The following is a 15,610-nucleotide window of genomic DNA, read 5'->3' as shown; positions in this document are numbered from 1 at the left end:
TAATAATTTGAATCATTTTCTAGTGACCCGTACGGCCGCCTTTTACCCCGTATAGTTGACATTTGTGCCAACACCCCGTACAAAGCCTGCCTCTTAAATCGGAAACTTGTGTGGCACTTAAAAGAAAGAGACAAACAGTTGATCCATTTTCCATAAATTTCTAAGTGTTGATGATTGGTGAGAGTATATCGTGTTAGTAATATATATATAATTAATTAAGAGTCAGGAGTGAGATCAACAATGGGGCAGTCATGTTATTTGGCCTTTGTTTTCATACGATCCATCACGATGATGATGATGTTATTCAGCTTTGTTCGTGGCGAGGTCGTTAAAGGCATCAATGGCCTCGACAAAGTCGTCCTCCGAGGAACTCGCGGCAGTTCCGCTGCTGAGGTTAATTCTTTTCATGGATTCATTATGCATGTGTTTGCTCTTAAATCATTTGTATTGTGTGTTTTATTTTCTACTTTGCGATTTTGCTACCTGATTTGAGATTTTTCCTTGAAATTGAAATTCACAATAATTTGGAAGCTCTCTCTAGTTTTAAAAATGAAGGGAAACAAGTGGAGAGTAAATAAATTAGTTTCACTTCATTAAAAAGAGCGAAAACAAATGATAATGAATTCAAATTTAACCAACTTTTACTCCAAAAATGGGATGAAAGTAGGAACATTAAACGTGGGCTTACCGGCTTAGTACAACTGCTTGTTCACAAGGGTGGATTTAAGTAGAGGCCTACAAATACGGGACATGTGCCCCATATATATTTTTTAAACACTTTTTATTAGTAATTTATCGTATAAATACATATAATTTATCAAGTGCCCCAACTAAAAAAGCTATGTGCCCCTATATTTTTGTATTTATATGGCGTGGAGCAGAGAATTAATGGTAGAGAGCTAAATTTTTAGCTTGTTTATATTTGAAAGTTAAGAAATAAATAATACAAAAGATAAACAAGAATCGACATAACTTTCTTATCTATATATAGTGCCTCCACTGAAAATATGTTCTGGATCTGACAATGGTTCATTAATGTGGCATCTTTAGACCAATTGTGTTTCTAATTGCGCCATAGAGCCTAGATGAGTAGATATACGCCATGTTTGGCAATTAGCGGTTAGGTGTTAGCGGTAGCGGATAGAATTAGCTGTTTAACCCATTGATTGAGTAAGCTGTTTTGATTAGCGGATTGAATTAACCGTTTTGGAGGAAACTATTTGGTAAATAAATGGTTCTGTTTGCTATTTGTATTTTCACAAGACACATGGACAATCATCTACTTGAAAAAGCTCCTCTAAGGCTCTAAGTATCTTTTTTCAAAATTAGCTTATTGGGTCCAAACTGCTATTTCAATATGATAACTACCAAACACTAATATTCTGGTTTCATTTGGTCAAATTTGATTCAATAAGATAATCTTTGCTCAACACGCTAACTTCCAAACACGGCCATAATTTCAAATTGTGTTTTATCAGATTATCACAGATTGCAAGTGTGTATTAATATATGTTCATTTCTTGTCTTTTTTACAGATATATCTGTACGGCGCCCAGGTGACTTCTTGGAAGAACGACTGTGGGGAGGAGTTGCTTTTTCTCAGTAGTAAGGTACTAAGTGCTGCATTGCGAATTGCGATTGGTTGATTGACGTTACAGAATTGCCTTGCAAGTATATATACAAGATTAGTTACTAGACATGGGAGATGGATGCCCCCTGAAAGTCTAACAGTAACTTTTTGATATCAGAAAGAAGGATACCCAGTTCATTATGGTACGTCTCTGGGTTATTTAACACATTGACCAGAGACAAAGAATCCAACAAAATAATATTTATCGGTAGCCCAACATTTTGTGCCTAGCGAAGACCCACCAACAATGCCAACACCTCTGCATGAAACACTGATAGTATACCATCTAGTGGTTTCGAAATGGTTGCTTGAATCTTCTTATTTTCCACGACGATTACAGCTCCTAGGCCTACCATTTCTTTGGAAGTGGAAATTGCTGCATCCACAAAAAGTGCAAGATTTTGAAATTCTACTTTCACCTCGTCCCCATGAGATAACTTCATTTTAGTAAAAACTCCAACTTCCTGGCCACATATTTTCTCTATATCCATATAGTATGTATATAACCATATTTTTTGGGACCATAAGTTTTCTTATTTCTTTCCATATGCCCCATGCAATATATTAACATCCTACTCTATCAAATAACTCTTTTTCTTAAAATCTGTAGCATAGAATAACACACCTCTAAAAGAAATATCTTCTTTATGCCCACTAGAAATGGAGTCACATAGTACCCATACTTCTCGTGCGAAAGGGTATCAGATGAATGTGCACTGGAGTCTTTGCCAAATCCACATAATGGCAATTACTATGAGTAGATACATTTCTGTAGCGTAAACCATTTTAGTAGGCAAAAATTCTTGAAAGCCTCAACCCAAAAGTTAGATTTTTTCGTGGGTTTTTTAATTGCCCAACAAGCTCCCCACCATGCCGAAAGCACTTCAGTAGACGAAGATGTACTAGACCTATTAGTACTTAAAAGCAAAATTATATCCACTTTTAACTGAAAAACTCCCATTTTTAGTATAATTCCAAAGCCACGAATCTGTATGACTGAATGTGCTGAGAGGGATTGTTGAGATGAGTTGTGAATCTGGAAGTAGAATATTTTGTTGAAGTAGAGCACTATTCCACTTTCCTTGAATGGGCTGGGAGGGGGGGTGGGCACTAAGAGTGTATAAATGATGAGTTCTTAGTTTCAATTGCTTATAGGTTAGATTATTGGCATTCTGCGCTTCAACACGACTGAATTGTTATCATTTTAATTAACAGAAAAAAATTAATTGTTTTCATGCACCTTTAAGTTGCCTAAAAATTTCCATGTTGGCCTTTTTATCAGAAGTGCCGGTCTTTTTCGTTCCAAAGTGCCAGCAATTGTTATTTGTTATGTGACCTAAATTCATTTTTTTAATTACTTTTTATGTGATAGAGCCTGTTAATTGTTCTGATATTTAGTTGGTATCATTTCTAGACTACACCTATAGGATCGGCAGTTCCTATCTTGTTTCCCATCTTTGCATGTATCTTTTATGAATCTGTATGACTGAATGTGCTGAGAGGGATTGTTGAGATGAGTTGTGAATCTGGAAGTAGAATATTTTGTTGAAGTAGAGCACTATTCCACTTTCCTTGAATGGGCTGAGAGGGGGGGGGGGGGGGGGGGGGGCGCTAAGAGTGTATAAATGATGAGTTCTTAGTTTCAATTGCTTATAGGTTAGATTATTGGCATTCTGCGCTTCAACACGACTGAATTGTTATCATTTTAATTAACAGAAAAAATTTAATTGTTTTCATGCACCTTTAAGTTGCCTAAAAATTTCCATCTTGGCCTTTTTATCAGAAGTGCCGGTCTTTTTCGTTCCAAAGTGCCAGCAATTGTTATTTGTTATGTGACCTAAATTCATTTTTTTAATTACTTTTTATGTGATAGAGCCTGTTAATTGTTCTGATATTTAGTTGGTATCATTTCTAGACTACACCTATAGGATCGGCAGTTCCTATCTTGTTTCCCATCTTTGCATGTATCTTTTATGTTGCCCCTTAAAATTTCCTTGTAGAAGATTCGATGTTTACCACTTTCCACAGTTATATTAGTTATAATTTTTTAAATTAGTGTCATCTTCTGAAGTATATGTTTTTGTTATTTACCTTTATGCAGGCGATTTTTGAGCCTCCGAAGTCAATACGTGGAGGTATTCCGATATGCTTCCCTCAAGTACGTGTCTCAGAGACTATATGCTTGCTTTCTTTGCATTGATCTTTGATAATCAAACTTTCTCTTCTGTATACACAGTTCTCGAACCATGGTCCTCTTCATGACCCACATGGTTTTGCTAGAAACAGGGTCTGGAGTGTTGATTCTGACCCACCTCCTTTTCCAACAAGCTCCGCAAATAAGGCTTTTGTTGACTTGATCCTTAAGCCTTCTGCAGATGATCTAAAGATCTGGCCCCATAGGTGAACTTTAGACTTCTCTTGCAATTGGATATAGAGAATGCATTGTTGGAGAGTCAAACTAGTTTAAAAGTTTGTTTTTGACTTCCAAATTTTCTCTGTAGTTTCGAGTTTCGGCTAAGGATTACACTGGGACCTGGAGGAGATTTGATGATGGCATCTCGAATCAGAAATACCAACAGTGATGGAAGGCCATTTACATTTACATTTGCATATCATACCTATTACTCTGTTTTGAATATCAGGTACTATAAGTGGATTAGGAATGCACGAAAGACTATTGACATTATAGCCTGTGTAGTCTAATTTTGATTGAACCCTACAACATATTAACCTTGGTAATTCCTGTATAAATGTGATTTGGAGGTATTAAATTGGTTGTAAGGAGTTTTTATTATTATTTTAGTAAGTTTCCCAGTTGGAAAGAGTTTAGAGCTTGCACCATATGAATTTTCTAGTAATATGTATACAGTGATGTTCGGGTTGAAGGATTGAAGGCACTGGACTATCTTGACAATATGCAGAATGAAACGAGAACTACTGAACAAGGGGACGCATTAACTTTTCAATCAGAAGTAGGATTCATAGTTCATTTCCTATTTTACTCTGACCTTTATAATGTCCTTTTTCTGCACGAATTTGAAATGCTGGCCTGATTGAAACTATTTTATTAGGTGGACAGAATATATCTTAGCACGCCATCGAACATTTCAATTCTGGATAATGGGAAGAAGCGGACATATGTTATTCACAAAGATGGACTTCCTGATGCTGGTTAGAAAGTTTTTTCATACTTGACTTAACTATATGCTGTCTTAAGTAGTGAAGTTGTAAGCTGCAATTTCTGCGGTTCCGTGTTAACTACCCCTTTCTAGTAACTAAATTGTATTAGTACCTTAGGTGCTTCTCATCGGACAACATTGATAGCATAAGAACTAAGAATAGCGATATTAAAGTCAGATCTGAAAGTGTCCGATTTACATTTTGTGTTAACTTGTTCATCCAAGGCATTCAACATCTAATTTTTTTTTATTAAGAATCTAGCTTCTAGAGCTTTATGTTTTTCAATACATCAGGTTCTTTCCTGTTATCATAAAAGTATGTTACACACTTGCACTAGTTTTAATATAACTTTATATAGCAGATTCTATTAGTGTATCTTTCTTAATTGCTTTATTTTATCTTTTGGTAGATGTGATTTCTTAGACTTCTGTAGTTTTCCTAAAGCATGTTCTCTAGTTGCTTTTCATATTACATACACGAAGGACAAAACTATTACAACTTTTTCAACTCTACATTTTAGTTACATGGAATCCTTGGGCGAAGGCTATTTTAGATCTCGGAGTCGATGAATATAAGCACATGGTTTGCGTTGAGGCTGCTGCAGTGGAAAAACCCATTACCCTGAGTCCGGGTGAGGAGTGGAGAGGAAGTCTGGAAATCTCAGCAGTTTCTTCAAGTTCCTGTAGTGGTAAAAATGCTCCCAGGAAACTGTTGGGCAACTAGAATATTAAACATGCTGCTCCATGTCGTGTACAGGTACATACTCTCAACTAAAACTTCTATGAAACTGTAGTAGACGTTTAGCTAAGATGATGGTCGGAAAAAGCTTTTGACAAGTGATATGCGATGGGCATCAAAGATAGCTTGCTACCCCAAGTTTGCCTTTTGAGTTGTTAAAATTTCAGAGAAACGAAGTAATACATTTCATTAGTTTAAGGCTCTGTTTTTTCCTTCTGCACTTGCACTCCGAGATGGAACTAATAGGACAATTTGTAAATAAATTGATAAAACTCCGGACTATTGTATTACATGTTTCATAATAGGGTCTAATTTTATGTAGAGAAGGTAGATATTGATCCTTAATGGCCTTGAAATTGACAGTTCAATCATAGGTTTGACTTCTGCCCTAACACTTAGTCTTTCCCCTTCATCCTTATTGACTGCTGTATATGTGTGATCTGAGAATTCCAACCTTTTCGTATTTAGAGTATATATCCCTCAACATTTCCTTTTTCGTTTCACCAAATGCTACAATAGTTTCATACTACTTAGCAGAGCTTCACTGTACATGCATTGTTCTTTAAATTTTCTTGCTATTTGCCTTCTTTTTTGTGCAAGTTTTTTGTTGCTGGGAACTTTCGGTGCATTAAAGTGAGAGGGTTATATGTACAAAGGGGGAGGATGAACCTCAAACGAGAAGAATTATGCCTCTATCTTGAACAAATTACAAAAGAAAGCAGTAGACAAAATAAAACCAGAATCTCCCTTGTATCTCCTAACCGAAACAGAAGTAGAGGATTAATCCCACTTTATGTCTCAAAGACTCAAACCAATTATAATAATATGCCTACAATTAAAGACCAGACTCTGTAAGCTCGACACCTCCCCATAGTGAAATCTATTGTTTCACTCTGTCCATAAAGAATAGCAACAAACTTGAAAAGTGAGTAAACTTATGGTAGCTAGAATTTCATTCTTGTCAAAGCCATCCAATTCTCTCATCCCAGTAGCCCAACTGACTGCAATGGGTGAGCCCCTCCCATTGATGGCCATTCTAACCAGATGCTGCATATATAGACATTCCAGGAACAGATGGTGTAAAGTTTCGATACTATTTATGCAGAAGTAACAAGTATCATTATTAACTACCCCATAGACCTTCAATTGAGCAAGAGTGGAAAATCGGGAATGCATATAATTCCAAACACTCTCCGCCCAAGACACAGGGTTATCAGCATGCCTTAGCACCTTAAATAAATCTGGAAAACGAGTGTTTTTGAGAAGCTTTCCCTGCCAACGAATTTCTCTGTAAGTTGAAATGGGTGTTAGTGTTGAAGTTCTGTTGGAACTCCATCAAGGTCCATCGCTCCACATTAAGAATACTAGTTGGTAACCCGTGCGAAGCACGGACCCGAAATTAAAAATAATAGCATTATATTATTATTTGCATAAAAATGAACCAAATATATGTTCTTTAGATAATTTAATATTAATTAATATAATTTGATAATTATCTTATAATTAGCCTTTTCAATATAGTTTATTTAATATTACTTAATTATCGATAAAACTTAATTTACAAATTAAAAGTAAATACATGTTATTAAACTTAATTTACTATTACTTAATATAATCTAAATACAACCCATAAATTTGTTACTGTTAAAATATGTTTTTTAATTTAAAGTAAATAAACTTTGTGATGGACAATAACAAATACAATCGTTAAATCAATAATTTTCAGTTTAAAAGTTAATAAATGTTACTAAAGTCATTTGCTATTACTTAATTATTTTTAAAATAATACTATAGAAAATAAAGTTTACAGAGAATAGAAGTCAATTCGTGTTAATAGTTTACTTTGTAGTTAGTAGTTTTTCAAAATAAAAGTAAATATATGTTATTTTATTTAATTTAACGTAACTTAATAAATTTTTAATATAATTTATAAATAAATAAAGTTTAGCTGAAAACTAAAAAGAGAAGTATCCAAGTAAAAACTTCTGAGATAGAATGCATTATTGCTAATATGCATTCCGAGTAATAAATAACTTTCAGCAATGTGCTCTTCTTTTTTCAAGAACATATAATTGTCTCAGCATGAGGCTTCATAAATGGCTGTCCCATTGTATGGTTTTCCATGTCTGATTTTGAGCAATCTTGAAAACTTGGCAAAATGCTTTAGGGATATGCAACTTGTCAAATGCTTTAGGGATTGTGTCACTACTCAATACATGAACACAAATATTTATTTATGCCTCCAGCGACAGCGAGGCTCGAACCTCCAAATTTTTGTTACTAAGCTAAACTGGTTATTTCTACAGGGCTGCAATGCTAGGGGTTACAAATGAAGTTATGGATGGAGAGAGCGGGAAGAAGATAAAAAAGAATGCAAGTGGAAGGAGATGGCAAGAAAAGCTGTTAATGGTGGAAGTGCTGATACAAACATTTAGTACGAGTTTGTCACAATGTTGGTTGAGCGCACTCAGTGAGATTTGTGAATTTTGATTTTTTTTTTCCCGTTCCATCCAAAACGCATTTCCGAACTCTCTATCTAGTTATTCTGAGTCTTGATCCTCTCAGTACTAGCTCATTTAACTAGCTGTCAGAAGATTATTGAAAATCCAACTAGTTTCTAATCAGACAATGTTAGTGATTTGCTATAAGACATAAATCATGATGCAGACATGTGTAATTCAAATATATAGTTGTTCCTTGTTAGAATTGAGGTCCTTTTTATCATCGGTGATGTTATCTAACTTTTTCGGAGCGGCATTGACAATGCCCTTTATGGGTGCCTCTTTGTTTGCTTTTCATGATTTTTGTATTACATTATTAGAATTTTAAAAGTAATTAGGTACAATTCCTGCATTAACATATTGAAGAACATGATTTTTTTAGTTAGGTTTGATTAGAATTTTGCAGTTCACAAAGCCAAGAAAATCATCTCTAAGAACCCTCCCAATCTCTCATATTGAAGAAGTTTTGGATAAATCATCAACACATGAATAAGCCAAGTACAAGAGCTCCTCATTGCCTGATCTTGCCATATCCAACACAAAGCCACATAAATCCTATGCTCCAAATCTCCAAATTACAGGAAAATGGCATTTAAATATAACTCTCATAACCATTAACTTCATTTTCAAAACTATTCATAAACTCTCCCCCACCACCACAAGCTCAATCTCTTTAGAAACTATTTCCGATAAAGGAGGTAGAGCTGAAGCCGAGACCCAGAAGCCTATCTTGCTAAATTTCATCAGGTTGGTCCACAAACACTAGCCAAACTTGTTGAAAATTTTGTAAACTTCCGTGATCTCCATGTTAATTGTATAGTTTATGATTCTTTGTTGCCTTGGGTTGAGAAAACATTTGAATTGCTTGGAGCTGTTTTTTCCCCACAATCATGTACTGTGGATAATATATTCTACTATCTGTTCAAGGGGATATTGAGTGTTCCTGTGCTCAGTCCTAAACTTTTTATTCCTGGATTGCCATCACTTGAACCTTTGAACTTGCCATAATGAATCACATCACTAACTTTACCTTTAGACCAGAACAACAGTGTAGCTATTTACGTAGAACTAATATTGTTGATATTATATTGCAAAATGGTTTCATGATATCATGAATCTACATGTATGTACTAAGCTAAATCCAAGTTATGAGAAGAATTATGTAATATCATTGCCATTTCAGGCTTCACAAATTGTTAGGCTTAAATCACAAGCAGGTTCATGACTTTTGTTCTTCATTAATTTGCTCAAGCTTAGTACATCAGCCCGTATTTCTTTAATTTGTGGATGTGAATGATCTCCAACTACAAATACATGCATATGATTCTTCAGATCAATCCAGCTACAGCCAGGCTCCTTCCCCACACCTCGAATGCTCATCAACCTTCTTACCCGTTCCACATCTTCCCACATGCCCATTGCTTTATAGATACTTGACAACAACACGTAAGCAGATGATTCTTCTGTGCCCAATTTCATCAATTTTTCTCCTGCATAAGCCCCAAGTTCATAATTATTGTAATTCCGACATGCACTTAACAAAATGCGCCACAAACTTGAACCATGATCACATTTTGCAGCTTCAATCAACTCTTTTGCTTCATACAACTTTCCAGCTCGGCTGAGAATATCAACCATGCATGCAAAGTGCTCCACCCTCGGAGAAATATCATACTCACTGGACATCATTCTAAAATAAACCCAACCTCTTTCTACAAATCCCGTATGACTACAAGAAGTAAGAACATTGACAAAAGTGACATGGTCTGGTTTTGTGCCTTCTAGTCGCATCTCCTCAAAAAGCTCAAGTGCTTCTTCGCCATGTCCGTTTTGAGACAGACCAGAAATTACTGAGTTCCATGATATGACATCTCTTGCAGGCATCCTTCTGAAAACTAGGTTCCCATCTTCTAGGCTTCCACACTTTGCATACATAGTCGAAAGAGCACTTCCAATTGGAGCTTCAAGTCCAAACCCAAACTTTACGGTATGAGCATGTATTTGTTTTCCTTGCTCAAAAGCAGCAAGACTAGAACAGGCTTTTAGAACGCTGGCCATAGTTAATTCGTTAGGCATAATTCCCTCTTCTTGCATTTTACAATACAAGTCGATAGCACTCTCATTATCCCCATTTTGAACATAACCCCCAATCATGGAAGTCCACAAGACAATATCGGGCTCCTGTAAGCAATAAAACCCTTTTCTAGCATCATCTACAAAACCACATTTGGCATACATGTCCACCAAAGCTGTCATTATGAAAATCTGTGACTCATATCCCGACTTTACAAGACATCCATGAACTTGCTTTCCTTTTTCAACACCTTTACTATCAGTACAAGCATTGAGCACTCCGACAAGAGTAAACTCACTAGACTTCATGCCAGCATAATGCATTTTTGAGAACAGAGCCAATGCCTTCAAACAATCCCCAGATTGTGCAAAGCCAGTAATCATCGCCGTCCATGTGATTGAATTCTTATCATCTGCCAATTCAAAAGACTGAACTGCATAATCCAAATCCCCACACTTTGAATACATTGTAACAATAGAATTCCCAACAGTTACAAACGACAACAACCCGAACTTAATCGCAAGTCCATGAAGTTGTTTACCAATATGAATAAATTCTTTTAATGTAAAAGCACTGATAACACTAGTAAGCACAAACTCATTAACACCTTCCTCCATTTCCCACATCATCATTTTAAAAAGTTCCAAAGCATAATCAGTAAGTCTACACATAGCATACCCAGAAATCATGGTAGCCCACGTAGTAGAATTTCTGTGGGGCATTTCATCAAACACCTTCCTAGCATCATCAACTAACCCAGACTTACAATACATATTGACCAAAGAACTACCCACAAACACATCATCACAACCCGAAATCTTAATGACAATGGAATGGCCTTGTTTTCCAGCAAACCCATCAACCAAAATGGACGCAGCAGTGAAAAAACCAGAAAAAGTATGACCATTAGGAAACAACCCAGCTTGTCTTGTCAACTGCTTGAACAGTTTGAGAGCAAAGATTGAATTTTGAGAGCCACCCAGTTGAGAATAGCCATTGATAATAGAGTTCCAAGAGACAATGTCTTTTTCTTGAATATCTTGGAAAGCTATATTAGCTTCAGACAAGTGGTGGCATTTGGAGTAAAAGTTGAGTAGGCTATTGGCAATGAAAGTGCATGTTAGTTTACCTGTTTTTATAATTCTGGCGTGCAAGATTTTGCCTGAAGTGATGTTTTTGGTTCGTGTGCATTTAAGAATTTGATTGAAGAATGATTGTTGAGATATTGTTTCTAGTGCTGAGGCAGACCGCATACTTACGTTTTATTTTGCACCCGACTGCATGGTAGTATAACGTTATAAAAACAGTTAAACGTGGCGCGGTTAAGTTTGTCAATTTTAGCAAATGATTGCACTTAACTTCCATCTCTTAAAACCAGACCCGACGGTTCATTTTGTGTACTTTCATGTTCTATATTAAAACTTTAAAATATGAACCCCATCCTGATTTATATCGGTATATTAATACTAACCCAAAACTAATATATTTATATTTACGTATGTAATACACAAAGATACACGAATTATATATTTAAAATGAGATAATATATAACTAAATTCCGAATACAAAATACAACAAAATTCCGAATGCAAATTACTTGAAACAAGTGGAATTTTTTTTTAGTCCAACAAATAAAAAGTGTTCAACTTAAATATCAAAATGAAATTAAAGACATAAATTTCAAGCGTCAATGACTTGATCTTACTTGCTTCATTTTTGTTATACGAGTTATATAGAAATAGAATTTTCATATTTATTATGTAGTATTGAAGATGATATATATATAAATTATATATTAAATATTTTTGAAGATTATTTATTTATTTTGTTTACTTTCGTTCTGTATTGTGTACTTATTTCGAAAAACAAAATCTGTCACTAATTATATTCGTATTTTTTTGTGTTCGTGTACTTTCATTTTCGTGTATCAGATTTTCGCAACCAAAACTAATTATTCGTGTTATTTTATTTGTATTTATATGTCGTGTACCAAAATTGACGGGTCTATTTAAAACAATGACGTCCGTCTATTACCGTTAAGTGTGAAAAATCAAAAGTAAATTTTATACGGGTGATTAAAGTGTCAATTTTAACAAAATGATGTCTAAGTCTAAAATTGGTGACATTACATAAATTAAAAAAAAAATTATTACGCGGAAGCGTTTTACAACAACTACTAGCAATTTCCTTGATTGGCAGCTGAAATGGAAATGCATGGATTTGGTAAATCAACCACTCTCACCATTTTATTTTCAACCATTTATGCATCAAAAAAGTTGCTAGTCCAAAAACAGATAATGTGCATTTGCTTCGCAATCCAATGGGCAATTTCTTGATAGTTTACTTCATCTTGCTCGTAGCTGTGATTGATGGCTTGATTTCCGCTCGAATTCTTAGTCATACACTACCACAAAGTCATCGTCCTTCAATCTCTTTCTACATGCCAGACATAATAACTGATGCACACCCCTCAGCACCACCAAAACTAAACCAGCACCTTCCGTTCTCAAAACCATTAAAGTTTCTACCACCGAACGGAGGAATACTTATTCCAATGCCCACATTATCATCAAACACGATAGATTTCCCAGGACTCCACGTTTCTTTTCCTGCAAGAGCTACCCTGGAGGAACTCGAGGTTGCGACAGTCATGGCAATTGATGAAAACACTTTTGGAAGTATTGCATACTTTAAAACGCAATTAATAGGAAGAGTTAAAGGGATGTATGTAGTTAGCCAGGAAAATCCAACTGGTCATATGATGGCATTGACAGCTTCTTTTGGTAATAGAGAGGATGAGCTGTCATTTTTCGGAGAGTATAGTAGAGACTTGTTGGACTCTCATATTGCAGTGATCGGTGGCACCGGAAAGTATGAGGATGCAAATGGTTATGCAACATTAATAACAGTGAATGTGAGCGGCTCATCTTATGGGATGAGGACTGAAACTGAAGCTGTAAATAACTTCCTTTTGTTTACTGTTTACCTTGGCTAGCTATTGATCTAATATTATGTTTATGGCTTTTAAGTTGTTAAATAACATCTTATGGTAATGAGTGATGCAAGTAGTCGAAAGTTTCAAGTTATTCTAATTTGTTTTCTCTTAGAAACCTTGGTAATCACGGAAGAAACGAATTTCAATAATATATATATAACCACAACGTCTCTTATATTGTAAATATGAAGTGTCCTTAAATAGTACTAGAACTAAAATTCACGACGTATAATGAGCATACTGCAGAATCACTGGATGTGTTCGGTTCATGATTGATGATCCCGGTTTAAAGGCAATCGAAACCTCAATTTCACGTGATTAGTAAATTGGTTGTAAAAACCTCATTCCCTCTAGCCGAGTAAATTATACTTTCTTAATTATCAATTATCCCCTCAGACTTCATATCACTCGCATTCTCATTTACCCCCTTTTATTATACCTCTCATTCTCATTCCTGCCACCCCATCCAAATGTCCCATTGGATAGTTGCTTGGCGCTATTATCAAGTGTCAGCAGATAATAGTAATACACTGAGAGTGATTTCAAACCTCAAAAATAGTTACTTAAGCCTTGTGCTTAGCACGAGTTTAGCTACTAAGAAGCAACGATTTAGAAAGTAATTATTAAAAAGGATTGAGCTAAACAGCAGAAGGAATTAGGTATTTACCAACAGATCACACATTACAAAAGTGGGTAGATGATGCAACAACTTCATCACATCAGCTCCACTTCTAATTCCAAATTGGTGCCTCTAGCTATAAATTCTTAAAGTAACACTCTCAAAATCATCGACACAAGTCTCCTGATCTTCAATTATCAGCTGCATCTACACATCCTCAGTTTCTCCAAAATTCGAAAAAAAAAGGTCAAACTTCTGCTACCTAGCTTAAACATATTGAGAACCACTGTTTACGTCTTGTTGCTGGCCTTCATGCTTGGTTGTGCCAACTCAGCTCGGATTCTCCAGGAAGTAGATCCTCAATTTCCCGTCCCGGTCAATCAGGCAGGGGCATCTGATCCACCTGAAATTGACGACCCTGAAGTGGCACGTGTGGTAGGATCATCTACGACATTGCCAAGTGGGCAATACCAGTCACTGCTGCCATCTCACCTGTGGCTTATGTGGCACCTATAGCTGGTCCTGCCAATCCGTTACCTAGTATACCTGGACCTGTCATCCCGCCACTTGCCACACCTGCCCCAGTAGCAACCCCTACCACCACATTACCAAGTGGGCCTGCGGCAACGACTGCCACAGAAGCTACTGCTGCAGGACATCCTGAGGCCTAATGGCCTTCTTCATGCATGATATTCTTGGTGGAACTCACCCTTCTGGACGAGTGGTCACGGGGATCATAGCCAACTCAGATGACAACGGTCTCCCATTCTCGAAAGCTAATAGTCAAGTGTTTCCAATTAATGGCGGAGTCCCATTGAACAACATAAATAACCTTGTCAACAACAACAATGTACCCTTCCTAGCAGGTCTAAATGGTTCTCCAACCTCCACAAATTTACACAACACCGGTAACAACTGTGAATACAATCTGCGATTAATCCATATAAATCAAATAAGTGTGTGCGTGAGTAAACGAAATCAAACAGAGAAAGGAAGAATATAACCAAATGGAAATCCTGGAGTCCAGTTGAAATTGTCTTCTTAAAGCTATTTCGCCTCTCATCTGTGTTAGGCAAAGGTCAAGGATTTTACCTGTCAAGCTCTTTGGACGGTACCAGCCATACACTAGCACTAACAACAATGTTCCATGGTGGCGATCATGATCATCATCACGATCACGTCGCTAAATTAATTAGCTTCTTTGGGATTCATCGGACAGGTTCACCAATTTCCGAGATTGCAGTCATTGGAGGGACAGGAAAGTATCAGCATGCGAAAGGATATGCAACTATTGAAACTCTTCATCAGGTCGATCAACATACTTCTGATGGTGTTGAAACGGTGACACACTTCACTGTATACCTCACATTCGAGGTCTAAGGTGTAATAATCATGATTTTTGTAATTATAAATATATATACATTTTTCGAATTTTTAATTATTTGGTTATATAAGAAAATAATATTTTATAATTATTTTATACCTTAGTAAGGGGCGCATTATTGACAAAAATTATGAACTTTTGATACTGTGTCACCAGGTATTTGTGGCCTTAGCGAGCTGTAGAATTTTATATCTTTTATCAAATGGATTTTGGAAAATGATTTTTGTTTTATAAAATTATGATACTTGAATTGTTTTTCTTGCTGGCTCTTGGCTCATTACTCACAAATTTTCAGGTGCTTAGCTTTTGTGACACCTAGGTGGATGCTTTCGAACAATATTTTAGTGATTATGTTTGTATTGGAGCTGCGTCTCCCAAGATTTGCTTTATTTTCAGCTTAGATGATTTTATTTCTATCTGGGATTTTAGAATTTTATGAAAAACTAGAAACTTATTCTTATTATGGATTTAATTTGGAGTTTTAGCTGA

At 35.9% G+C, this 15,610-nt stretch overlaps 4 protein-coding genes across 4 annotated transcripts; 3 read left to right on the top strand and 1 right to left on the bottom strand.

Moving 5' to 3' along the window:
- Positions 1 to 49: 49 nt before the first annotated feature.
- LOC141695042 (putative glucose-6-phosphate 1-epimerase) lies at positions 50 to 8,272 on the top strand. The gene is made up of 9 exons (XM_074499277.1): positions 50 to 393; positions 1,536 to 1,610; positions 3,732 to 3,788; positions 3,867 to 4,030; positions 4,132 to 4,272; positions 4,500 to 4,602; positions 4,702 to 4,801; positions 5,331 to 5,566; positions 7,855 to 8,272. Exons 1-8 carry the CDS (start codon positions 241 to 243, stop codon positions 5,531 to 5,533), a joined length of 996 nt encoding a protein of 331 aa, XP_074355378.1. The 5' UTR covers positions 50 to 240; the 3' UTR covers positions 5,534 to 5,566; positions 7,855 to 8,272.
- Positions 8,273 to 8,680: 408 nt separating this feature from the next.
- On the bottom strand, positions 8,681 to 11,438 carry LOC141696719 (pentatricopeptide repeat-containing protein At2g33680). The gene has a single exon (XM_074500837.1). It carries the CDS (start codon positions 11,374 to 11,376, stop codon positions 9,229 to 9,231), a length of 2,148 nt encoding a protein of 715 aa, XP_074356938.1. The 5' UTR covers positions 11,377 to 11,438; the 3' UTR covers positions 8,681 to 9,228.
- Positions 11,439 to 12,443: 1,005 nt separating this feature from the next.
- Positions 12,444 to 13,118, top strand: LOC141696608 (dirigent protein 18-like). Its single transcript, XM_074500730.1, has one exon. It carries the CDS (start codon positions 12,444 to 12,446, stop codon positions 13,116 to 13,118), a length of 675 nt encoding a protein of 224 aa, XP_074356831.1.
- A 1,282-nt stretch (positions 13,119 to 14,400) lies between these two features.
- On the top strand, positions 14,401 to 15,117 carry LOC141696607 (dirigent protein 9-like). The gene is made up of 2 exons (XM_074500729.1): positions 14,401 to 14,705; positions 14,765 to 15,117. The coding sequence occupies exons 1-2, from the start codon at positions 14,408 to 14,410 to the stop codon at positions 15,115 to 15,117; spliced, it is 651 nt and encodes a 216-aa protein (XP_074356830.1). The 5' UTR covers positions 14,401 to 14,407.
- Positions 15,118 to 15,610: the final 493 nt, after the last annotated feature.

This window comes from Apium graveolens, chromosome 11 (assembly GCF_009905375.1).
Source record: "Apium graveolens cultivar Ventura chromosome 11, ASM990537v1, whole genome shotgun sequence".
Lineage (NCBI taxonomy): Eukaryota > Viridiplantae > Streptophyta > Magnoliopsida > Apiales > Apiaceae > Apium > Apium graveolens.
Note: the sequence above shows the minus strand (reverse complement) of the source record. Positions and strands in the feature narration are given on the sequence as shown.

What these genes read in the sequence shown, in the direction of transcription:
- LOC141695042 (XM_074499277.1), top strand. Translation starts at nt 241, where the DNA reads ATGGGGCAGTCATGTTATTTGGCCTTTGTTTTCATACGATCCATCACG. An exon ending in TTCCGATATGCTTCCCTCAA is followed by an intron (nt 3,789 to 3,866) that starts GTACGTGTCTCA and finishes CTGTATACACAG; the next exon opens with TTCTCGAACCATGGTCCTCT. An exon ending in CATTAACTTTTCAATCAGAA is followed by an intron (nt 4,603 to 4,701) that starts GTAGGATTCATA and finishes CTATTTTATTAG; the next exon opens with GTGGACAGAATATATCTTAG.
- LOC141696719 (XM_074500837.1), bottom strand. Translation starts at nt 11,376, where the DNA reads ATGCGGTCTGCCTCAGCACTAGAAACAATATCTCAACAATCATTCTTC.
- LOC141696608 (XM_074500730.1), top strand. Translation starts at nt 12,444, where the DNA reads ATGGGCAATTTCTTGATAGTTTACTTCATCTTGCTCGTAGCTGTGATT.
- LOC141696607 (XM_074500729.1), top strand. Translation starts at nt 14,408, where the DNA reads ATGGCCTTCTTCATGCATGATATTCTTGGTGGAACTCACCCTTCTGGA. An exon ending in TCAAATAAGTGTGTGCGTGA is followed by an intron (nt 14,706 to 14,764) that starts GTAAACGAAATC and finishes CCTGGAGTCCAG; the next exon opens with TTGAAATTGTCTTCTTAAAG.